The sequence below is a fragment of the Mauremys mutica genome, chromosome 20, assembly GCF_020497125.1.
Source record: "Mauremys mutica isolate MM-2020 ecotype Southern chromosome 20, ASM2049712v1, whole genome shotgun sequence".
In the NCBI taxonomy this organism is placed as follows: Eukaryota; Metazoa; Chordata; order Testudines; family Geoemydidae; genus Mauremys; species Mauremys mutica.
In genome coordinates this window covers 13232054-13257254 of record NC_059091.1, presented here as the reverse complement: position 1 = coordinate 13257254, position 25201 = coordinate 13232054, and the positions used below count along the sequence as shown (strand labels likewise).

Below are 25201 nucleotides of genomic sequence, written 5' to 3'. Positions count from 1 at the left end.
TCCCATTCCTCCAGTCCCCCTTTGTCCTCTCCCAATGCGGCGTGAGGGCCTTCCCTGCAGCTCCTACCAAATGGATCCAGAGGCTGCTGCCCCAAGTGCCCTGCCCCGAGCACCCCATCCCTTCCCTCTGCACCTTGTTAGCCCATTACAGCGCCCTCGCCAGGGGTTCCCTGTGCGTGCCCCCCCCCGGGGCTGCAGGCCTATTGGGCAGGTGGGATGGCAGCCCCCCCTTTCCTCCCCCCGGGTGCTGGGACTCAGGCCTAGGAAACATTAAACCCTGCACAGCTGGAATGGGGAAGGGGTTGGTTGCCATGGAGCTGGGGGTATTCATGCTGGGCTGTGGCTCTGCTGAGGTTAGTGGGGTGCTCCAGAGAGTTCAGGCTCGGCCGGAGCTGTAGGCTGTCCCCCAGGTCTCCTGGCAGCCTGTCTGTGGGTGCGCACCTTGGGGGCAGGCCTGCCCCTCACCCTGGTGCTGGGGCTGACGTTCCTCTCTATCCTCCACCCCACCCCCCAACAGGACGTCAGCCTTTACTTCATGCTGTGGGGCTGCCTGCACGTCTACCAGCGCCTGCCCGACAAGGCGGAGGACGTGTGCCGCGTCCTGACGCACCCGGCGGGATGGTGGGCCAGCTGGCTGGGCTGACCGGGGAGCCCCTCATCTTCACCATCAAGGCCAACCGTGACTGCACCTTCCTCAAGATCTCCAAGTCGGACTGGTGTCCCCCTTCCCCTCCTCCTCCTGTGGGCAGGCTCTGCCCGCCTCCCACCCCACTTCCATCTAGACTGGTGGCCCTGCCCTGGCCAGATTGGGGCTGTGTCCCTGTCCCCACCCCCATTAACCAGCCAGTTGGGCAGATGTCTCTTCTGGAGCGTTTTAATTGTGTGTTCCCAATCCGCCGCCCACCCACCTGGCAGCCGCACAGCAATTATCCAAATGGGCTGGCCTGCCCCCTGCCCTAACAGCCAAGCAGCCTGGGGGTCCCCCCAGCCCCTCTCCCATCCCACCCCCAAGAACCGACACCACAGCCAGGAGTAGGGGGGAAGGTGCCTTGTTGAGAAAAGCAGGTGGAGCTGGGGGCAGCGAGCTGTGGGGGGCAGAGTCTCTGGGAGGAAGGGGCTGCTTCTAGGCCTCCTCGGGGGCCAGCTGGTCGAGGGTTTGGACGTCATCCAGGAAGCGCCTGGGGGTCAGGATGTGACTGGAACCTGCGGGGGAGACAGGTGGTTGGCAGCGGTGGGCACAGTGGGGGAGGCATGAGGCTGGCATCACCATCTTCCCCATCCTTGCAGTTGGATCCTGCTCTAGTGCAGGGGGGGAGGAGACAGCCCCTCCTACCCACCGCGGCCTGGCACCGCACCCCTCGTGCCGCTGTACCCTGCATGGCCAGGCAAGAATCCACCCGCTGACAGTGTTCCTCACCCTTGGGTCTTAGAGGGGTGTGTGCAGGGGGTGAGCCATATCCCCATGGGTGTTCCTGGGGGTGTCTGACTGGGCCCCCACACATGGTCCCTGGGCAAGGAGAGCCCTGGGGAGCCAGAGGCCAGGAGATCAGGTGGCTAGATACAGGCCATGTGGGGCCCCCATGCGGGCAGGTGGGGCCAGCACATCTGTTCCCAGGCCCACCGGATGCAGGAGGACAGAGGGTGGCACGGGTGCCCTGTGGGTGCTGGGCAGGTGGTTCTAGGGTGTCCGCCTCCCAGAGGGTCCTGACTGTCCCTGACCTGGGCATTCCAGCCACCCTCCCCCCAGGACTTGCCCCACTCACCGATCACCACGTCCCACTTGCCCTCGCTGGCCTGGGTCACTTCGTAGGCGCAGCGCATCTCAGACATGGACACCCCACCCAGCACGTAGATGATGAGGCGCTGGCCCGTCGGGTTCTCGGCCGCTGGCCTGTTCTTGTGCCAGTGCCTGGAGTGGGGGCTGGAGGGAGAGAGGGGCAGTGTGGATACCAGGGGCTCGCTGAGGGATGCCAGATGGAAGGGCAGGGCCCCGAGGAGGCTGGGGGGCAGGCCCTGCCCAAGGCCGTGGGACAGGAGACCCAAAGCAGGCAAGAGGGAGTAGGGGAGGGTGGCACCTGCCCTGGGCTGGGGGTGCTGTCTAAAGCTGGGCCAGTCCCTTTCCTCCATCCTGGGCCCTGGTGTGCTGAGGGACTGCTGGGGGGCGGGAGACATGCTGAGAGGGGTCCAGGGCTCCAGGCTCTTGGGCACCCCCTCCCCTGTAGAGGGCCGGGTCCTGGCCACGCACTCCCAGGCACAGAGGCTCCTACACCCTGGGGGGGAGGGGGGAGGATGTCAGGGCTCTGCCCCCCACAGCCCAGCCAGGCTCAGCCTTACCTGACAGCAGCCTGGGAGCTGGTGGAAGGGACCGGGTCTGAGACGAAGGGCCACAGCTCCCTGTCCAGTCTGTCCTCAGTGATGTCCTGGTGGGGAGGGCAGGGGGAGGGCAGGTCAGCAGGGGCCAAGCAGCAGGAACCTTGGACCTGGTGGCCAAGCCAGGCCCCACTGGGGGGAAGGGCTGGGACAGCTCCTCACTGAATGATTGACAGTCCCTGGGGGGAGCAGCCTGGGGCCCCCTTTCTGGGGTGGCGCATGGGGAGCCAGCAAAGAGCACACGGACTCCTCCAGTGATGCCCCCCCATCTCCCCACATCCCCCTCAGCTGCTCAGTGCCCTGCTGTGAACTCCCCACCCCTCCATCATTATGGGGAGGGCAGAGACCTCCTGCAGCTGGATCCAGGGCCCCTCACTTGGGGGGGGAGGCTGCCCTCAGTGCCCTTTCCCTGCTGCAGGCAGATCCAGGCCCTGCCTCTTGCCCCATGAGGTGTGTCCCAGCCACGCGGGGGCCCAGGCTGTGATACATCCGAATGCCACATAATAGGGGCTTTTACATGAATCCGCTGCGTTGACTTGGACAGGGAAGCTTAAGGCCTGACGAGCTGCGGCTGGCGCTTGGGTGGGGGCAGCGCCCCTGATTGGATTAGGCATGGGATTGAGGCTACCGCAACTGCCTGCTCCAAAATCCCACAGGAGGAACCATCACAGCGCTGGAACAGGGGCCTGGGAGCCTCCCGCCTGTGATCTACCAGGGACAGGAGCTCGGGCTAGGGGGTTAATCCTTGGCCTGGAGGATCCCCAAGCCAGTAGGCTGAAGGCAACTAAATGTGCTCCCCTCACCCCCTTGAGGAGTGCCCCACAGGGCAGGGCGACGAGGGGCTCAGGCCCCAGCAAGCGTGGGGGGAAGGAGCGACCATGTCACCTCTCACAAACTAAGCAGGTTTGGACTCAGGCAGCGCTTGGATAGGAGACCTCTAAGGAAAAGCCACTGGGTGCTGGGGGGTGCTAGTGAGTCAGCAGAGGGTGCTCTGTGACCCCAGTGCGGCACTAGGGGGCGCTGTACTTCAGGGAGTGGGGGGGAGGGCTCAGCAGGGGGCGCTCTCCCTGGCAGTCAGTGCTGGTCCCAGTGCGGCGCTAGGGGGCTCTGTACTGCAGGGAGTGGGGAGGCTCTGCAGGAGGCGCGCTCCCCGGTCAGTCAGTGACCAGTACTGTGCTGCAGGAGTTCGTTTTTCAGATGAACGACAAACAGCTGCTCCTCACTGGAGGTTAGGCCAAGGACCCTGCCGGCCATTCAGATTCCAGTGCCAGCCATGACAGTGTGCTGCCTGGATCCCCTGCACTTCCAGCCCTACACACTGATCACCTGCTGCCCTAGACTCAGGCAGTGCTGCTGTGCGGCTGTTAACAGCTGCCTGCCACTCCTCAGGAAGAATTCAGCCCCGGTGAGGGACCCCTGTATAAAACGCCCGTGCCCCCCACCAGAGGTGGCAGCATCTCAGCACCGGGTAAGACAACTCCCCAACACTCGTCTCTATGATTTAAGACCCCGAAGGATGGCAGCAGGAGAGGGCTCTCTGGTGAGCCCCTCACATGGCTAGAGCCTTGCACAGATACAAAAATGTGGATTTGCATCAGCCCGCGATCCACGAGCCCAGTGGTCTCCAAACTTTTCTGATCGCACACCCCCTGCCGCGCTGGCTCCACCATTTGTGCCAAAGCAAAAAAAAAAAAAAAAAAGCCCTGTGGACTCCCAGCCGAAGCGCCTCTCCTGCCGCGCACCCCCAAGGATCCTCTTGCGCACCCCACTTTGGAGACCACTTCACTAGCCGTCTTTTACCTGTATCCACATCCTCACCAGCAGCAGGATGCGCTCACAAGGGATAGCGGGGGGGTGGGGGGAGGGGAAGGAGGTCTTGCAGGGAAGACGCAGCGCGAGGGTGGGGACTGAGGTTAAGGGGCAGCGTGGAGGAGGCAGGGTCTTGAGGAGAAGGGGTAGCATGGGGGTGGGTGTCAAGAAGGGGCAATGTGGGGGCGGGGTCTCGAGGAGAAGGGGCAGTGTGGGGGTGGGGTCTCAAGAAGGGGCAGCGCGGGGGCGGGCTCTCGAGAATGGGCAGCGTGGAGGGGGTGGGGGCAGCATGGAGGGGGTGGGGGCTGGGGGGAAGGGGTGTCTTATCAAGTGATGTTTCTGGGGGGCCACGAGCGATGGTACACGACAGCAGCAGAGCATATTGCATCACAGGGGGTGGAGGGGTGGGGCGCTGGTATGGTGACCAGACAGCAAGTATGAAAAATCGGGACAGAGTGTGGGGAGTAATAGGTTCCCATATAAGAAAAAGTCCTGAATATCGGGACTGTCCCTATAAAATTGGGACATCTGGTCACCCTTGGTGCAGGGGCCCCACCCGCTCCAATCCCAAATCCTGCTGCCCAGGAGCTGGTGGGGACGCTGGTGCTGCTCGACCTGCAGGACAGGAAGCAGCGCAGTGGGGCAAATGGGTGCCGGACAGCCACTGGCTGCTGGCTGGCGGCCCCGAGCGCGCTGCGCCCCCCGGGCTGCATGAGCCGGATGCTGTGGGCCAGGCGCTGCTGGGGAGTAGAGACTGACCTGGTTGTCTCTGCAGCCGATCCACTATCTGCAGAAATGGTGCGCGGATATGCAGGGCTCTACACATGGCTGACCCCAAACCAGCCCCACCCCCTTGGGCCCAGCCTGCCAGGTGTGACCCCCCACCCCCAAGGCCAGGAAGCAGATGGCCAGGTACCTCCATGACGTCCTTGAGCCTGGGGGTCCAGCGGGAGAGGTGGTAGGTGGACTCCAGCCGCACCTTCCTCTTGGGTTGCAGCTGCCCACTCTGGGGGAGGACGGGAGAGGGGGTGAGAGGCAGCAGGGAGGGGGTGCGGGGTGGGAATGGGGGCAGACAGGGAGAGCGCGGCCTATCTGAGTCGCTCCAGCCGGGCTGGCAGGGGAGAGGCAGAGAAAAGAACAGAATGGATCACTGAGCGAGAGAGAGAGGAGGGGAGAGAGACTGGTGGGAGGACAGAGCCGCTTCACCCCATGCAGTGGTCACCAGCTCCAGCTCCCTGGCGATCTGAGGTCCTGACTCCCAGGGTCCTCTGCAGGGGCAGAAGGGGTCACCCCAGATGGGGAGTAACTCAGGGGTCACCCTCATATGGGGAGGGCATCACCCCACTGTACAGGGGCAGAGGCCACCTCTGTGGTGGGAGTAGGTCACTGCCATAGGGGGACACCCCCAGGATGTCCTGGGCTCCCCTGTGCAGCACAGATCTGCCCCTTGGCATGGGTACAGCTACCGGCCCCTGGCCCCAGTCCCTTACCCCAGGCATGAAGGAGGTGCCCAGGCGCTCCATGTTGTAGATGATGTCACCCTGCTGCTGGATGCTGGCATGCTGGATCAGCCTGCTGATGGCCTCCGCGCTCACACCTGCATGGGGAGAGACAGGTCAGCGCTAGCACCCCTGGGACGCACCCACAGCCCAGGCACATTCAGTCTGTGGCCCAGGAGTCCTAGTTCCCTGATCAAATCCTGAGATCCTGCTCTTCCCACCCCTCTCAGAGCTGGGGATAAACCCAGGAGTCCTGGCTCCCAGCCCCCTTCTAACCACTAGACCCCACTCCCCTCTCAGAGCTGGGGGTAGAACCCAGGAGTCCTGGCTCCCAGCACCATCCGCTCTAACCCACTGGATCCCACACAGTTAATGATTGAATTCAGGTTCTTGCTGCTCCTGCCTCCACAGGTTCTCTCAGCGCTGGGGGCAGGGGTCTCTCTAGCTCCCCCCGGCAGTGCAGTGGGAGCCCCCCTCCCCCTGATCTGGGCTCCCCCTTCTGCGGCCAGTCAGGTGCAGTGTCAGAGCCATGGTCTGGCTCTTTAAGGCTGTGAGGCCTTGAGCTGGAGGGAGGGCAACCCCCCCAAACCATTTACTGCTGCTTAGTGCAGAGGGGGAGGCCTGGCAACTCCACAGCACCCCCTGGCCAGGAAACTGGGCAGCCAGAGGAGCCACATGAGGGCACCTGGCCTGGGCAATGGGCGCAGGGGCAGTGCCTGAGCAGGGTTACAGGAAGGGCCCCGGAGCAGGGCCCTGCCCCACCGAGCCAGCATGGGGCAGGAACCGATGGGGGACGAGGGACTGTGCCAATGTCAGGGTCAGGGAGGTTCCCCAGGCCCTGGTGAGCTGGGGGAAGGGGCTGGATGCAGCAAGAAGCAGGGAGCTGGTCCAGGGAGGACACAAGGGGTGGGCAGGGAACTGGTCGCAGGGGGCTCAGAGGCAGAACATGGTGTCTGAACAGCCTGCAGGAAGCAGGGCCGCCCAGAGGATTCTGGGGGCCCGGGGTCTTCGGCAGCGGGGGGCCCTTCCGTTCCGGGACCCGCCGCCAAAGTGCCCCGAAGACCTGCGGCGGGAGCCCCCCCGCCGCCGAATTACCGCCGAAGCGGGACCCGCCGCCCGGCCTTCGGCGGTAATTCGGTGGCGGGGGGGGGTTCCCGCCGCGGGCCTTCTGGGCACTTCGGCGGCGGGTCGCGGAACAGAAGGGGCCTCCCGCCGCCGAAGACCGGGCTGCACTTCGACAGCGGCGGGTCCCGCTTCGGCCCCCCCCGCCCGGCCCCGGGTCCCGCTTCTCCCCCCCCCCCGCTTGGCCCCGGCCGTCGCGTCTTCCCCCCCCCCCCCCGGCCCCGGCCCTGGCCTCCGCTTCTCCCCCCGGCCTCGGCCTCTTACCGAGCACGTCGCCGGCAGGGCCTGAGCTCCGTCCCGCTCAGAGCCGCGTGGTGAGGGAGCGGGGATGTGAGCTCCACGCCGACCGGAGGCAGCTGCCCCGCCCCCTCCCCACGGCGTTCTGAGCGGGGCGGGGCTCAGGCCCCGTTGGAGCTCCCAGCCCCGCCCCCTCACCACGCGGATCGGGGCGGGGCTCAGGGGCTCGGCCGGAGTCTCGGCGCTTGATGCGCCGAGGCTCCAGGAGAGGGGCGGAGGCGGGAGCCCTGGCAGGAAGGGAGGGATGTTCCCCCTCCCTGCAGAGAACGGGCCGGGGGCCGCTCAGGGTGTGTGTCGACATCCCCCCAGTGCTGCCCCCTGCAGGCCTGTGGCGTTACCGTTGTTCAAGATGTAGAGCAGGATGATACGGAGCTTGTCGTAGGCCGGCACGCTGGGGTCCAGCAGGACGGGCACGATGATCTTCACGGGGTTCTTGATCTTCTCCCCATCCACATCCATCCCCATGGCCAGGTCCTGGGGGGTGAGGGAGGTGCACACACAAGGCCCAGGTCAGGCCGCTCCGCTTCCTCCCACCCCCGCAACAGGATGGGAGACGCGATGGCCCCATGACCCACAGCTCGTCTACCCCCTGTGCCAGGGCCCCCTCCTCCCTGGGGTCGGCTCCCCCTGGGGTGCGCAATGTGCCTCCAGAGAGTAACCTGAGCCCCATGTCCCCTTTCTGCACCCCCGGTGCTGCATGGTGGGGCTGGCCCTGGCTCCAGCGAGCCTGTGGGTCTGAGACCCCTTTCTCCGGGCTGAGTCATGAGCCAGACTCTGCCTCCCAGCCAGGCTCTGACCACAGACCCACCTGCTCCACGCCGCACAGCTTCTCCACCGATCCTTTGAAGTGCCGCATGCAGTGCTCAGCCAGGTTCAGGTGTGTGGAGTACTGCGGGGAGAGACCGGGGCACGGGGGAGTTTACCGCATCACCGGCTGGTCCAGAGCACCTGCACCCCCCAACCCCCAAGGAGGGCCCCTCAGCCAGAGGGGCAGCCCCAACCGGCTGTATAAGGCCAGTATATAGGGATTGTTTTGCCCAGCACTGATGTGCAGCCACCTCTGGGGTGGAGCGGGGCAGCTGGAGGGGAGGATCAGGAGGAGGAAGCAGCTTCCAAAGCAGCCCACGGTTTCTCTGTTAGTCACCACGAGGCTGGGGGCTTGGAGACCAGCAGGTGTCGGGGTACCTGTGCCAGTGGCCAGGAGCTTTCCGTTGGCACATGGCCCAGTGGCACCAGGAGTGGCTCCAACGGGCTAGTTTGGAAGCCCACCAAGGCCCTCTCCCGAGAGCTGCAGCAGCAAGGCGTGGGCATTACCCAAGGGCTGCCATTGCTGGGGCATTGCTACTGCCCATGGTGCCACACAGCACCTGGGGGGGAAATGGCTCTGCCCGATGGGACAGGTCAGCAGCTCTCATCAGGCAGTAAAGTAGAGTGCCCCCGAGTGCCCTGCTCCCCAGAGAGTCCCTACTGTGCCTCACCAGCCCCACAGAGCACCCTGCCCCCCATTACCCCACTGAATGCCCTGCCCCCTGCCCACTAACAGCTCCAGCGCCGTTACCTTGTTCAGCTCTTTCTGGTACTGGGGCAAATTTTTCACCATCTGGGACAGGTCCTCGATGTTGGCCTGGAGGGAAGCAGTGGTGAGATCCCGGCCCCTCCCAGCACATGGAACCCCCTACCCCTGCAGGGCAGAGGCCTCGCCTGGGCCAGGGCGGGTCACTCAGGCCACACATGGCTGTGGCTTGGGTTAGACCTGCTTTTCCCAGGCGAGCTGGAATGAGATGGGAGCCCCACAACCCGAGCGCCCCTGAGGTGTAAAGCGGCAGCAGGCCGCGGAGATGCCAGGTCTGGCTCCCTGCAGCTCTCCCTGCGCGGCCCCGATCCTGCTGTCTGACCCCGCCCCATGGGCCCCTGCCCTCCCCCACTGTGGGGAGCTCCAGAGCTCTGGCTGGGGGGCAGGGGGCTCCACATATACTTCTTAGCCCGTTACAGGTAAACCCTGGGAGCAATGGGACAGCCCCCCCCCCCGCCAAGGCCTCCTGGGGCAGCAGAGCAGCCCCTCCTCCCCATCAGTGGCAGTGGGATGGGTCCCCCAGTCCCGGACTCCCCCACCGCACCTTGTCCATGGTCAGCCTCTTGCTCTCAGAGAAGGTGTGCAGCAGCTCCGTCACCTTCCTGCAGCAGGGAGAGGGGTCAGGCCGGAGCCAGGCACTGCCTTCAAGGTAGGGGCGCCCTGTCCTATGCTACAGGGGATAGAGTCCCCATCCCACGGGCACCAGGGTTTTTTGCCTCGAGAGCCTCATATGGGGCCGGGGGAGTGTGGGGGGCTCTTCCCAAGTTACTCCAAGGCAGAGAGTTCAGTGCACCTCTGGGGGCTCCTGGCGCCTTGCTGGGTGGGTCTGGGGGCAGCAGCAGGCCCAGTAGGAGGTCGGTGAAGGACTCCCTCAAGGGGGCTGTGAGGCGCATGGGGAGATCCTAGGATCGGGGGAAGACAGTGTCCAGGGGGATCTCCGAGAGGAGGTGCAGACAGTGGCTCTGGAAGGGAGCGCTCAGGGGTCCTTTGGGGAGAGGGGCTGGGGCCAGGGGGTCTCAGCACTCAAAAAGGAGCATGTCTGAGGGACGGGCCCCAGCACTGGGTGGGAGGGGGAGGGGGAGTCCTGGCAGTGAGCAGGAGAGGGGTGTGTTGCGGGGGGGTGTCCCTGCACTGGATGGGAGAGGAGTGTATCCAACGGGGAGCGGGGTTCCAACACTGGGTGGGAAGGGAAGGGGAGGGGTGTGTCTGAGGGGGCCCCAGGGTGGGGAGGTGTGTGTCTGAAGGGGCAGATGGGGGAAGTCCCAGCACTGGAAAATAGGGGGAGGAGTGTGTCAAGGGGGTGGGCTGTCCTGGCACTGGGTGGGAGAGGTGTGTTCGAGGGGAGAGGTTCTTGCAGTGGGTGTGGAGGGGAGGGGTGTGCTGAAGCATGGGGGTGGGTAGCAGATCCCAGCACTAGGCATTGGTTGGGGCACAGAGCGGTGTATCCTGGGGGGAGGGGGAGATGGGTTCTGGCCCTGGGTGGGGCACGGTGGGGAGTGTCCAAGGGATGGGTCGGGCACTGAGGGGCGTGTCAGGGGCAGGGCTGAGCGCGCTCACTTGGAGACGTCAGCGATGTGCATGTGGCGTAGCTGCACCCAGAGTTCGTCGTCTTCGTCCAGCAGCGCCTCCTTCTCCCGTGAGTCGCTGGTCCCCGTCGTCTCGTACCTGCGGGGGAGGGGAGACGGGGTCAGGCTGCGGCACCCCTCCCCCAAGCCTGGGGGCTGCAGAGCAGTGCAGGTGCCTGGGACACATCCCCCCCAGCCCGCCTGAGGAGGAGTGCGGGGTGCCCCCTGCTGGCAGCCAGGCCCTACTTGTAGGTGTCGTTCTCGATGCTGAGCAGGTCGTAGGCCATGGCCTGGTAGGTGAGCTCGTGCAGCAGTGGGGATACCAGGTCGAAGCTCCGGTCCACAATGAGCAGCTGAGAGCGGGCTTTGTCGGGGCCCTGGGGCAAAGGAGAGAGAGACCCGTCACCCCCTGCTCTGGCGGAGGGGTCCTGGCTTGGCTTACATGGCACAATCCAATGGGCCCTGGTGGCCTGAAACTTCACCACTCGCCCTCTCTGCGGCCCAGCTCCCAACCCCAGGGGAAAGCCAAGAGACACCCCCCAAGCTAGCTGGGACATACCCTGGGGTCCTGACCTGACCGGCAGGGAGAGCTCCCCACCCAGCTGTGCTGCAACGCCCCCTGCAGGGATGGGCCACCTGCCCCTCGTGCAAATAGCAATGCCCCCCTCCCCCAAGCATGCTCTCTGCTCGTGCCTCTCCACCAACGGGAGCATGCCCCTTTCAAGGCAGCCCCCCAACTACCCCCTGCCCCATATGCTGTGTGGGGGCGGGGGGAACTACACCAGAAGGCCCTGGCTAGTCTATCATTAACCAACACCAGGCCCAGAGACTCTTTGATACAAGGTCCCAGAGGGGGACAATGGGATGTTATCCCGATGCCCCACCTTGCATCTGAGCTGGGACCCCATGTGAGCCTCTAGCTCCCCGCTCCCAGCCTGGGTGGCCCCCAGCATCCAGTTGGACAGAGACCACTCAAATGGTCAGCATCTCAGACCCACATCATGGGCGGGCTGGCCCAGCCCCTGCTCCCTGCCTGATCAGCATGCACTGCCCTCTTGGCGCAGCAGGTGGCGATAGGAGACCAGCCCTGCGCTCCCACGGCGGACGGCTCTGAAACCAGCTCCAGCAGCCCCAGTGGAACCCAAGCCCACCCAGGAGCACCTCAGCAAGGGGCTGCGTCTGCTCTTCGCTGGGTAGCACAGACAGTCTGGGGAGCGGGGAGCGGAGACGTACAGCCCCTGACGCTTCCCCAACTGTCCCACCTCAGTACATGGCCCGATTTTCAGCCACACTTGGAAGCAGAACCTTGGACCAGTCACCACCCACTCGCTGGCAGGTCTCCACAGACTCTGGGTAAATGGGTTGAGGTTAGGGTGACCAGATGTCCCGATTTTATAGGGACAGTCCTGATTTTGGGGTCTTTTTCATATGTAGGCTCCTATTACCCCCCATCCCCGCCCTGATTTTTCACACTTGCTCTCTGGTCACCCTAGTTGAGGCTGACGGGGAGGTGCCTCTCTTGGAGGAGTATCTGGCCCCCACCACTGTAGCACTATCATTGCTTCATCCTGCCTCCCCCCAAACCATGCACGTGGGGCTGGGCAGGGCTGTCACCCCATTGCAGAGGAGAATGGAGGCCCAGAGAGGCTGGGTGACTCACCCAAGGTCACACAGGGAGTCTGTGGCAGAGCAGGGACATGACCCCAGAGCTGAAGCCATCATTGCTCTCCAGACCTACCCAGCCTGGGTGGGTTGCTATGCCCCCCACCTCTGGACTCTGCTCACACCTTTGCCAGTTAGGCTCTGCTGGAGGGATACCCGACTGCAGATGGGGCCTGGCTTAACCATCGGGTCACCCCACCTTGCCCAGAGCAGAAGGGTTTGAGTCAGCACTCCCGGCCCTGCGGTGGCCGAGCTGTCTGGATTCTATTGATGGGGGCTGGGCAGTCAGGACTCCTGGCTCCTATTCCTGCCTCTGCCACCTACTCCTGGCACGCTGGTCCATGCCTCAGTTTCCCCCGGGTAACATGGGGATAGTGCTTACACCTGTGACAGGGAGGCTTGGCAAGAGCCTCAGGAATATCCCTGGGGGGATTCACAGGAGTAAGAACAGCAGGGTGTGCACGGAGCAGGACTTTGTCCTCCCCAGCACCGCCCAGCTCCTGAGAATAGCACAGATCAGACAGGGGCTGCAGGCTGGAGCCAGCTCTGCTGCAGCAAGTAGCTCCGGTGGTTAACAAGCATGCTGTCAATCCCTTCCCTGTGTAGACGGTTTGGGCAGCCAGGTGTGCGCGAAGCCGTTGCTTGCTTCTCAGCCCTCCCAGGCTTCCCGCGTGAACAGCTGATTTGCGGGAAGCGGGCGGGGGGGGGGCGAGAAACGGGGCGGAGCACAGGTGAGCTGGGGCTGGGGTGGGGAGCTGGAGCACCCACGGGGTCGGCGCCTAAGGTGCCACTTTTAGGTAATATACTGAGGGGGAGCGGCTGCTCCCCCCAAACTAAGCTCTTGGGTCACTTAAACTTACCAGTTGTTAAATTTAGAAGCCCTTTTAGAACTGGTTTTCCCGCACAGGACAACCGGTTCTAAAAGGGCTTCTAAATTTAACAACTGGTTCCCGCGAACCGCCTCCAGCTCACCACTGTGTCTACATGTAAACCGCTGCAGCTGCGCCGCTTCAGTGACGCCGCCTTTCTCATGCCCCCGAGCGACGCAGTTACACCGACCCAATTGCCTCGTGTAGACCAGGCCTCAGTCTGACCTTGGTCAGTTCTCAGGCGAGAGCTCCCAGCTTCCCTCACTTATCCCCCAGCTCAAACCTTCCCAACTCTGTGTTCTCGAGCTGGGGGCCCTGCTCCGATTCCCTGCTGGGAGCATCCAGCCAGGAGCCCTTGGAGCTGGCACGGTCTTTCTGGCTCCCAAGCTGATCTGGGTTGGATTCTCTTCATTTCACCAAGACAGGGAGGTGACAGCCCCTCACACACCATGATTCTTACCTTCCCTGAGAGTCCTTCCCCCCCATGCCCCGCCAGAGAAGCCATGTAACATATAGGGGAAACTGAGGCACACATCAGCTTCATAAAAGATATTACAAACATTCCCAGTTGGCCACAGGTGCACAGTCTCCCAGCAGCTCGGCAAAGGCTGGAAGCAAGAGCAGAAACAACAGGAGGGAGAGATCTGGGCAGGCTTTGTATTTTACATCACTTTGCTTCTCCTAGGGGGACAGGAACCTCTGAGTTTCTTGTGCGAGAATCCAGGGCGGGGTGGGTTTGCAGCTCCCCTCTGCTGGGGGTGGGACGGGGACGGCAGAAGCTGGGGGAAGCCCACAGGCCAGGGCTGACTTGTGGCTAAGGCTCAGGAGAGCTGGGTTCTAATCCTGCTCTGGCAGACTCCCTGCATGCCTCAGTTTCCCATCTGTAACACAGGCTACCCCGCCTCCCCTGGGAGGCTGAATTCACTAGTGAGGTTCCGATACCGTGGGGATGGGTGTAGGAGCACACACAGACAGGAGTGTCCAGGTGTGGAAGAGGCTCCGTGTGCAAAGCTTAGTTCTGTGATCAAACAGCCCTGTTTATAAACAGAGAGATTGTGCTGGGCACACACTTCCCCAGGCGGTGCCTCGGTTTCCCCATCTGTACAGAGGAGATAAGGACACTGGCCTTTGTAGAGCACTTTGAGATCTGCCCAGGGCCAGTGTTAGAGAAGGGCTGGGGCCATTAGTCCCCACACAGGGAATGCTATTGTTCTGCCAACCCCTCAGGATCTCCAAGCAGGTCTAGACCCCACCCCTCCCCCAGCCAGGATCTCCGAGCAGGTTTGAAATCGCTCCTCCTTCCTTCTACTTCTCATGTGCTCCCCCCGCGGCTCTGTCCCAGGGCGAGGGCACGGCCGGCACAGCTCACTCACCTCTCCCATGCTGGGCTCGTATTCCTTGAACACCTTGAGTTTGGCCAGCACAGCACGAGCCAGGTCGAAGTTCTCTTCATGGTCCCTGCAGCAAAGACAAACCCTATGGGTCAGAAACCTCTCCTCCCGCAGGGGCACACACACTTCCTGTAGGAGATGACCAGGTACCCTTCTCCCGCTGGGCACACTCACTTCCTGTAGCGGATGGCCGGGTACCTCCCGGGCACACTCACTTCCTATAGGGGATAGCTAGGTACCCCTTTCCCCGGGCACACTCACTTCCTGAAGCAGATAGCTGGGTACCCCTTGTCACAGTGTGGGGGAGACAAGGCCCTGCACCCCCGGCTTCCTGTGACTCACCATGACTCTCAGCCAGCCAGTAAAACAGGTTTGTTTAGTTGACAGCAACACAGTCCAAGACAGGTCTTTCAGTACAGACAACAGGACCCCCTCAGTCAGGTCCATCTTGGGGGCGCCAGGGAGGCCATTTTCCCAGCCAGCTCCAAACTGAAACTCCCTCCAGCCAGTCTCACCCAGCCTCCCCCCCCGACTCCTCCTCCAGCCTTTGTCCATTTCCTGGGTAAAGCTCCTGGCTCCAACCCCCCTCCTTGTTCTCAGGTTACATGCTCAGGTATCTGGCCTCAAGGAAAGTCTCCCATCCCCAATGCAGACAGTCCCAGCAAAACTCCCCTGCAACCTGCCCAGGTCAATACTCCCCTCTCCCTGCTGCATCACAGGCACCCACGCAGTATTCAGAGAAAACATTAAGAACATTCCCACTTCGTCACACCCCTTCCCCCGGCACACTCACTTCCGGTAGCGGATGGCTGGATACTCCTCCAGGGTTTCACACAACGCGGCAATCTGCTCTGCCAGCATCTCCTGCTCCTTCTTCTTTTCCAAGGAGCGGTAGGGGCTGAACCAGATGTGGAAGGTCTGTGGCCTGTCCAGGGAGTACACCTAGGGGGCGAGGGGAGCAGAGATCAGACCCTGGTGCCAACTGCTGGCAGCCAGGCCAGCTATGCCCCACACCACGCCCCTACGATGCGCTGTTGGACCAGACCAGCCTGGCAGAGCTATAGTGAGCCCCTAGTGAGGGAGAGCCCTTTGCCAGAGCCACTCCTGTTGTGGCAGAGGGACAGCGGCCCAGAGATTCATGCACCAGCCTGGGATGAAGACTTTCCGGCTTCAGGTCCTTACTGAGCTGCAGACTCCCAGGTGCCCTCGGGGTGTGTCTCTGCCCTGGAGAAGTCAATGTTGGGGGAGGGGGCTTGGCCATGCTTCTAGTCTGGTGAAAGCCCCAGTGTAGCCACGGGCAAACCTGGCATCAACGCGCGTCTGCTGCTGTCGCTTATTTCACTGGCCAAACAGAACGAGCCATTGGGGCAAACGTGCTTGGACACCAATAAAACAGTATCGGCCATGAAGGGTTTGCTGGCGCAACGGGACGGGTGAACCAGCAAAGCCTCCTGACGGACACTCAGCTTATACCAGCCAGAGCTTCTCTTGGCACAGCTGGCACCGGTACCCCAGATGAAATAAGCTACAGTGGCGAAAGGACTGCTTGGCCAGCATATCGGCATCTACCCAGGGGCTCTGCCACCACAGCTGCATCAGTTACAGGGGGGATTTTTTCTCTCGTCTCCGTGACAAACCCAGACCAACAAAGCTTGTGTGTGTAGACCAGGCTCATGTCGCTCTGTGCCTCAGTTTCCCCATCAATGCAATGGGACTGACAACACAGCCCTCCCCTCAGGGGCATGAGGGGGGAAATCCACTGACGACACAAGGAGGGGATGGGGCGGTTGGGCAAAGGGCAGGCGTGTGGAGTATCGGGCTGTCTTGCAGGCCTGGTATAAACCATCAGTAAGAGCTGGTAAAGCCGGGGAGGCAGGGCCCTCCTCCCCCAGACATCTAAGCCAGCGATTCCCCGTCTCACAGGGTGTGAGCAGCCGGCTAGTCCCTGCTGCCCTGTGCTGGCGATAAACCCAGGGCCCTAGAAGGGAAAGGTTCCCCCCCACCCCCCAGCCACGTTGAACACTAAGGGTGGGGTGTCGTACGTCACCGTCTGCCCCGCAGCCCAGCTCCTCCAAAGCCCGGCCACCCCTCACCTGGCTCTCGTAGGGCAGGAAGGCCACGTTGATGTCCTTGAGGGTTTTGATGGCCTTGGTGACCCGTGACTCCCTCAGCTCCTTGACCAGAGGCTCAGGACAGGCTGCAAGGCAAAGGCAGTGGGTGGGGGTGACAGGCACAGGGCTCAGGACCCCCAGCACAGTGCCGCCCCCCCAGACAAGGCCAGGATGGGCACAGCAGGGGCAGTAGTGCTGCACACCTGTGGGGAACCTGGGCAAGCCAGCAGGGACACACAGGAGTCAATGATGAATCCAGCCCCACCAAACCAGAGTCACGCCGGGTTCTCGCCTTCTGCAGCATCAGCAGTGAGGGGGGGCCATAATCTCTCCTGTGCAGCCCCGTCTCACACCCTCCCTCAGCCCCTCCACAGGGGGAAGTGACTGGAGTGTACAGCTCAGGATGATGCACAAGGAGGAACGGGGACTTGGGCTCCCCCTGCCGCTGTAATGGGCAGGGGCGGCTCTAGCTTTTTGGCCGCCCCAAGCAGTCATGCGCGGGAGGCGCCCCGGAGCCGCGGGAGCAGCGGACCTCCCGCGGACATGACTGCAGAGGGACCGCTGTTCCCGCGTGGCTCGGCTGGACCTCCCGCAGCTGCGGACGGCTCGCGGGTCCGGCGGCTCCGCTTGAGCTGCCGCAGTCATGCCTGCGGGAGGTCCAGCCGAGCCGCGGGACGAGCGCCCCCTCCGCAGTCATGCCTGCGGCAGGTCCGCTCGTCCCGGGGCTCCGGTGGACCTCCCGCAGGCATGACTGCGGCAGGTCCGCCGACCCAGCCTGCCGCCCCCCCCGGCAGCAGGGGACGCCCCCTAGATTTGGCCGCCCTAGGCACCAGCTTGTTTTGCTGGTGCCTAGAGCCGCCCCTGGTAATGGGGAGAAGCAGATGTGACCCTGACACACTGGGTATTCTGGTGGTGTCCCATCCCCCCACCCCAGTTGGGACTGATGGAGCAATGCATGCTGGGAATGGTAGCCAGAGGCCACCTTTCTGGGCGCACGCTGTTAGCCGTGTTGGCTGGAGGCAGGCCCGTGGGGGAGAAGGAGGGGGGAAGGGGTAGGTGGGGTCGTTCGGTCTGGTCTGCTGGGGCACTGGCCTGCTGGCAGAGAGAGACCCCCCACCCCCACTGTGCCGCTGACCAGGCTCCCAGCTGGGGAATCCGCTGCCTCCTGATACTCACGGCTGATGAAGAAGACGTGAGCCGCCTTGTAGTTGAAGGTGGGGGTGCCCTGAAAGTCACTGATCAGAGCCTGCACTGACTGCAAAGGGGGAAGGGGGGTTGTCAGCACCAGCCGAGGCCCCTCCCTGCTTCCCGAAGGGCCCAGCCCATGCCCAGCCCCTGGGGACTCAGGGTCCAGCATGATGCTGTCAGGAGGTGGGCTGGTTTTCACCCCCCTGGCTCTTGGCTCCCTCCCCACCTGGAACAGGACATGTGCCCATGTGCCCGGGACAGCCTCAGGGCCCAGCCCCGTCTCTCGCTGGCACACAAGTGTCCGTGCTCGGCCACAGACGGGACCTGGCATTGGCCTTGCTGCTGAACTAAGTGGGCTCTGAGCAGTGCCCAGGGAACAGCCGGCCGAGCAGCAATCCCAGGCAGCCGCCATCAGGGCCCGCTCCCTCCCCTGGTGCCACACTGGGCACCTGCAGCTTTGCCACACCAGCTAGCCAGGCAGGGTGTTCGGAAGCTGTTCAGACTCCGTGACCGGCATTGTGACAGGTGAGAACCTGGCTGCCCGGTTGTCACGTTATTGACGTGAACAGGGACCATATAGAACATGGTTTTAGTGGAACCAAATCTTGTATAAATGCGGTCAAATATCTAAGACAAGGTTGTGGTTTGCTGGTTATGGTTATGCTAGCTGTATATGTGTATCATTTTTGTAGTTGAAGTTACAAATATTGGCTCTAGACTGTGTGTATTTCAAACTTCTGCCATGCTTCTGGGTGCCACCTCACACAAGTTGGTGTTAGCTCTGCCTAGCCTGCTTGATGGCTCACTAAGGATCATCAGCTAAACAACTGACCTATTGAGAGAAGGCAGATATGCTTTGAGACTCAGCAAAGTATGCAGGGACTTGCCTATGTGACTCCAGACTCCATTTTGCTGTAATTTTCCACAGTAAGAACAAAGAGGTGTTCTTACACCTGGAAAAGACTATAAAAGGCTGATGCCTCATCTCCATCTTGTCTTCAGTCCTGCTTCATACTTCTGGAGGGACTTTGTTACAAGGAAGCTCTACACAAAGGACCGAATGACTCATCCCAGCTGTGGATGTACAGTACTCCAGAGACTTGATTTGAACCTGCAGTTTATTCTATCACTGCTACAAGCCTGAACTAAGACCTTTGCCGTTACTGTATGTAACTGATTCCATTTGACCAATTCTAGCTCTCATCTATATCTTTTTCCTTTTATGAAAAAACCTTTAGATTTTAGATTCTAAAGGACTGGCAACAGCGTGATTTGTGGATAAGATCTGATTTATATATTGATCTGGGTCTGGGGCTTGGTCCTTAGGGATCAGGAGAACCCTTTTTCTTTTATTAGGGCATTGGTTTTCATAACCATTTGTCCCCATAACGAGTAGCACTTGTGGTGATACTGGGAGACGGGAGTGTCTAAGGGAATTCCTTGTGTGACTTGTGCTTAGCTACTGGGGTAAGACCAAAGTCCTCTGGCTGGCTGGTTTGGTTTGCCTTAGAGGTGGAAAACCCCCAGCCTTGGGCTGTAACTGCCCTGTTTTAAGCAATTTGTCCTGAATTGGCACTCTCAGTTGGGTCCCGCCAGAACCAGCATCGTTACACCAGTCCCGAGCCCCAGGCCCCAGCTCACAGGCCTCTACTACAGCGCTCCATCCGTGGGCAGCACCTGTGGGTTCTGGGCTGCACCATGCTCCGCCAGTGCCCCCTGCCCCTGGTCTCCCTCCACTCACCTCCCTGCAGCAGACGCAGGAGCCTCCTCCCCCACAGCCCCTGCTACGTGAGCCTCTGCCTCAGCGATTCTCCTTCACTTTGAGTCTCAGCTGAGGTTAGACTGACCAGATGTCCTGATTGTATAGGGACAGTCCTAATATCTGGGATTTTTCTTCTATAGAATCCTATTACCCCTCCAACACCTGTCCCGATTTTTCACACCTGCTATCTGGTCAGCTTAGCTGAGGTTGCCTCTCTCCACCTGCTGCATCATCCCATCCAACCCCCATGGGACTGCACTGCGGAGAGGTCCGTGGGACAATCTGTGCTTCCCGTGGCAAAGAACACGAAGCCCAGCTCTGGGGAAGCAGCCTCTTGGGGGGCCCCTACTAGCCCCATTCCCATCCTGAGGTCGTGCTGCGCATCCCCCCGGACAGCGCCACCTCCAGGCAGCACGAGGAGCTGCCCCGGGGTCTCCCCTGCTCCCCATCCACCTGCCCCAGGCCCGAGCTCCTACCTTCTCCACAGGGCTGAGCAGGTAGATGGCCTCCAGGCTGGGGATTGGCTCCCGGCACTTGTCAATATCTTCCACAACTTGGGGAGAGCAGACACTGGGTGTGGGTCAGTGCGTCCTAGCCACCCACCCCAGCTGCTCTCCACCGGGATGGGGGGAGGGAAAGCCAAGGGGAACAGGGATGTTCGCTGGCAGCAGGCTGGGGGTTTCTGCAGGCTACAATGCAGCAGCTGCTTTGATGTGGGGCCATGGGCTGCGATGCTGCCACAGTACGGAGCAGGGAGGGAACATCCCTGTGTACTGTGCTGGGGGCACCCCGCTAGAGCCCTGGCTCAGCTCTGTGCCCCTCAACCCCAGGGCTCCTCCACCCTGGAGCAGGGAGCCAGCATTCCCCCTCCCCAGCCAGGACCCTGCCTGCAGCGTGGGGGAGGAGCAGCGAGGAGTTAACGGGAGCTGAGAAATGCGCTGAAGAGGTTCCAGGGGCTGAAAGCGCCGGGCTAAGGGAACTAGAGCTGGCTGGGAAGGTACCAATAGCAAGGAGGGCGTCTAGGGGGCTGCAAAGGGAGGAAACTAGATGCAAACGTGAATGTAGACAAGTCAACTCCCCAACTGTGAGGTGTGTCCAAGGGGGAGGGGAGCCCTGGCGGGGGGATCGGACGGGAGGGAGGGCCCACTCACGTGTGATGCCTTCGTTCATGATGTCGGACATCTTGCAGCATGACGAGAGGATGCGCGTGCTCGGGTGGTCCATGATTAGCACCTGAGGTAGCGAGAGGGGAGCTAGTCACTGCCCTGAGCCCAGCTGCCCACCATCATCATCCATGGCACAGCCAAGGGAGCAGAGCGACTGCTAACGGCAGAGCCGATGGCTCCCGGCCCAGCCCTTCCACAGCAGAGCAGCAGGGCCGTTACCAAGCCTGCACTTGGCTGAGCTGACCATGCTAAGGACTGTGTGAGGAGCGAGAAGGAAAGCGGCTCTGAGCAGAGTGGCTGGTATGAGATGTAGGAGACGGAGACAAACCTGGGACCCCCGGCCATTCGGAATGGCTCTACCCTCCTAGACTGGAGGAGATCAGCCTCTTCGCCCAGGTGACAGGGTGAGTGCAAGAGGCAGGGACAGAACCCAGGAGTCCTAGCTCCCAGTGCCCTGCTCTGATCCACCACATACCCGGTCCCCAGCCCTCGGACAGAACCAGGATCAGGCATGGAGAAATGGAATGAGAGGAGTCTCCATGTTCCCCTAGGAAAGCCCTGTAGGCCATCGGCCCAACATCTCCACCACCTTCCTTCCGTGCCGAATGAACCCATTGCTCTGTGCAGCCCAGCATCCCTCTGTACCAGATCCAGCCACTGGGAAAGCTAGTCCCCTGTGCTCCCTCTGCCACACCGGCCTAGCCCACTGCTCCACAAACCCCAGCCCAGTCCATGCCGGGGGCTCAATAACCTGCCTGCCCAATGGTGCATACTGCCCCCATGCTTGGCACTCTCCTGTTCCTCCTCCCACCCAGGCTGGCTCACTGGGCCCAGTGGTCTGATCCGGTGCGGGGGGGGGGGCGGATATGGGGCTAGCTGGACAAGCTGGGTCTGATCCAGCACAGTGGGAAGACAGACATACCCAAGCCTAGCTGGGGACGGATGATGGGCTAGACAGAGCAGGGATCTGATCCAGCCTGGAAAACCTCAGGTTCCTAATGAATCCCAAGAGGCTGGAGGGGGAGGAGCACAATATATGGATACAGCATATCCCCAGGGGGACACCAGGGCAGCAGGCCCGGCCTGCTTACCTTCCATTCTCCTTCCTTCTTCACGCTGCGAAAGACAACGCTGAAGATCTCTGTGAGGGAAAGAGATGGGGATTAGTGGTGGGGCTCGGACAAGATGGCTGTGCCCTGAGCCAGGACCCACTGGCTAGTAGAAAGACCCCTCGGGGAAGTGGCTCAGAGGCTGCTTTCAGGCCAGCTAATGATGTGCTCCTAGCAGAGCCCCCAGTCACCGACCGTGGTGGGCTGGCAGGCTAGATGGGCCGTGGCTCTGATAACCTTTCCTTTCTGCCAGGCCAGATACGAGCGCAGCTGAACTAAGGATCTGACCCCATGCAGCAAGAGACAGGGCCGGCTCTAGGTTTTTTGCCGTCCCAAGCAAAAGAATTTTGCCTCCCCCCCCCCAGATCCCTGAGCTCCCCCCCGCTCACCAGTGCCCCCCCACCCGCACTACCTGCAGCCCCAGCACTGGGCTCTCTCTTCCGCTCACCCACCCACACCCCCTGCCATCCCAGCACTGGGCTCCCCCCCAAACGTGGGATCCGCTAACAGCACACGGCAGCCGAGCCCTGGCCTAGCTGCGACTCTGTCCCCATGCGGGTGGAGCTTCTGGGCGGCGTGGAGCGGGAGTACTTCCAGGTGGTGGTGCAGCTGTGGGGTGGCGCGGAAAACGTGGCCTCCTCCCTGGGCTTCGCGTCGCTGCTGGTGGCCGAGGTGGATCAGTTCGTGCTCACCGCCCTCACCTCTGACATGCTGGTGGCCGAGGACCTGGAGAGCCCCCCAGACCTGCTGCTCTTCAGCCTCACGGTGCCCTGGCCCAGCCCCGGCCTTTTAAACCCCAGGTGTGTGGTTTGGATTTAGCCACAGGCCCCGTCCACTGCAGCCTGGGCTGGAGATTCAGCAGTGGCCTGGGCTTCTGAAGTAACGCAGCCCTCACAGCAGGTCAGGGTGTTGTGAGAAGACAAGGACTAACAAACACCTCAGAGTCCAGCATGCACAAGGCAGCAGAGGCCATGCTGATCGAGTGTCAGGCTTTAACTTGTTCTCTCCTACATTACAGCTATAGCCTAGGCCAGCTCTGCGATGGGGCTGGGCTGAAGCGTACTGCTTCACTATGGTACAAAGTGGCTATGATGTCATTTTTCTCCTCGCACGCAGCCATTACCCGTTCTGACAGGCTGTTTATAACACTAAGATTACTAGTTTTCAGAGGTGGTTGATGGGGAGAGGGAGGGGCGCAAGATGGAAGTTTCGCCTAGGGCACAAAATATCCTTCCACTGGCCCTGGTGGGAGTTACCCCAATGGAAAGAGATGCTCCCCCAAGGTGCAGCTCCTATGGCAGGGGGCAGCCCTTGGGGGTGGGGCAGACACCCTCCCTCCCCTTCTGCTGTGTGACAAGCAGGTGATGGGGGAAGCTCTCTGCTCCGACTGACACCTAATCCTCCCCAACTGGGCCCTGCCCCCGGCTCCGCACTTACTCTCACGCACCACTGCCTTCAACCCGGATGGAGCCATCTTCGCCTCCTGTCACGTCCACTCGAGTCCTGTGGGGGGAAGTGGGATTCAGCTGTGCATGGGGCAGGGCTGGAGTCAGGACTCCTGGGTTCCGCCCCTGCTCTGCTCCTGCCCTTGTGCGCGCCCTGGCCTCTCCCTGCCGTGCTCTGGGGAGTGTCTGTGACCCCTCACAGATGGATGGGCCCAGCCCCCCCTAGTGTCACTGACGGATGGGCCCAGCCCCCCCAGTGACTGATTTCAGTATAAAGCAACTGAGGTGCTGGTGGGTCGATGTCTGCAAGGCTGATGACGGCCGAACGCTGCAGCCCCCCACTTCTGGCGCTGCGGGGGCCAGGCCTGGGCACCCGTGGGCAGGCGCCTGGTGACAGGGCCACGCAGGTCCCCACTGAACCCCCACCTGGTCATGTGGGGCGCAGAGGGAGGCAGGGGCCTCGGGCAGGCTTAGAGCGAGGACGGGGTTCGGGTAGTGGGGCCTCAGCCCACTCCGGTCAGAGCCCCACCCCGAGCTGCAAGTCCCCCCTCCAACCAGTACCCCCCTCAGCTGTGTCCCCGCACCTCCACCCAGCCCCCCCCAGCCAGGCCCCTCGCCCCCCACCTGCACCCAGCCCCCCAGCCAGGCCCCTCACCCCCCATCTCCACCCAGCCCCCCCCCCAGCCAGGCCCCTCGCCCCCCACCTCCACCCAGCCCCCCAGCCAGGCCCCTCGCCCCTCACCTCCACCCAGCCCCCCCCAGCCAGGCCCCTCGCCCCCCACCTCCACCCAGCCCCCCAGCCAGGCCCCTCACCCCCCATCTCCACCCAGCCCCCCCCCCAGCCAGGCCCCTCACCCCCCACCTCCACCCAGCCCCCCAGCCAGGCCCCTCACCCCCCATCTCCACCCAGCCCCCCCCCAGCCAGGCCCCTCGCCCCCCACCTGCACCCAGCCCCCCCCAGCCAGGCCCCTCGCCCCCCACCTCCACCCAGCCCCCCCCAGCCAGGCCCCTCGCCCCCCACCTGCACCCAGCCCCCCAGCCAGGCCCCTCACCCCCCACCTCCACCCAGCCCCCCAGCCAGGCCCCTCACCCCCCATCTCCACCCAGCCCCCCAGCCAGGCCCCTCGCCCCCCACCTCCACCCAGCCCCCCAGCCAGGCCCCTCACCCCCCATCTCCACCCAGCCCCCCCCAGCCAGGCCCCTCGCCCCCCACCTCCACCCAGCCCCCCAGCCAGGCCCCGGGCTGTACCAGGAGCAGGAGCGGGTTCGATGGAATCTCCTTCCCTCACTCGTCACTTCGGGCAGAACGTGCTGGGCAGGCCTGAGCCGCGCACACAGTCACTGGGATGGACTGCGCCACTCGGCAGGGAGCTCAGTCCCCCCTGCCTTTAGTGGCGGGAAAATATGGTACAGTCCCAGCAAGGGTGACATTGTCCTTGGAGTGGCCAATGGGGGGAAAAACTGGTTGGATCCAGTTAGGACTGGGCCATGATAACAGTAAACAACAAGATGGCGGTCACAAGATGGCAGTTCAGACTCCATCTTGGATTGCTGCTTTAGCTTTACAAACTACACATTGAATTTAATAGACACATATTTTAACAGACTATAATCCTATAACAAAACACACCCAGCAGTATAAACAAGTCATTGTCTGTAGGAAATGTTAGTTTGCACTGACTTCACTAATGCTTTTTATGTAGCCTGTTGATGTACCCCCGGAAGACCTCTGCATACCCCCAGGGGCCCATGTAACCCTGGTTGAGAACCACTGGATTAGAGGAATGGTGGAGGGGGGGGGTCTAGGAGTCAGGACTCCTGGGTTCAATCCTGACTGCAAGCGGAGTGGGGTCTAATGGTCAGAGCAGAGAGCTGGCAGTTAGGATTCCTGGGTTCTAGTCCAGGCTCTGCAATTGATTCATTCTGTGACATGGTTCGTTCTGCCTTGTCTGTGTGTGACATGTGGAGTGCAGAGACCTGCCCCAGCCCTTCCCTTCTGGCTGGGTGGTGCAGTAATTAATGGCTGTAGAGCCTGGGCTCCAAGATCCTGGAGCAAAGCCTCCTGGAGAAGGAATTTGTTTCCCCAGGCTTGACTGGCTCCCTACCTCATTCCTCTCTCCATCAGTCAGAGCAAATCCCTCATGCCAGAGCTGTTGTCTGGTTACCCACAGTGCAGACCCAAGCTATTGTGCCCTGGCTGCTGTTCAGCTCAGGTTACAGAAACAGAACATGCTGTTAAACTCCCCCAGAAGTTTCAAATGGA

General features: G+C 62.1%; 1 protein-coding gene across 1 annotated transcript; it reads right to left on the bottom strand.

The window, feature by feature from the left end:
* Nucleotides 1–1041: 1041 nt before the first annotated feature.
* LOC123354016 (syntaxin-binding protein 2-like) lies at nucleotides 1042–24331 on the bottom strand. Its single transcript, XM_044995613.1, has 20 exons — nucleotides 24188–24331; nucleotides 22931–22996; nucleotides 21476–21525; nucleotides 20370–20451; nucleotides 19695–19771; nucleotides 17445–17523; nucleotides 16251–16354; nucleotides 14951–15099; nucleotides 14140–14224; nucleotides 10482–10612; nucleotides 10228–10335; nucleotides 9215–9272; nucleotides 8656–8721; nucleotides 7906–7986; nucleotides 7436–7571; nucleotides 5670–5776; nucleotides 5096–5185; nucleotides 2335–2420; nucleotides 1764–1921; nucleotides 1042–1203 (listed from the first exon to the last, which is right to left on the bottom strand). Exons 2-20 carry the CDS (start codon nucleotides 22965–22967, stop codon nucleotides 1124–1126), a joined length of 1764 nt encoding a protein of 587 aa, XP_044851548.1. The 5' UTR covers nucleotides 22968–22996; nucleotides 24188–24331; the 3' UTR covers nucleotides 1042–1123.
* Nucleotides 24332–25201: the final 870 nt, after the last annotated feature.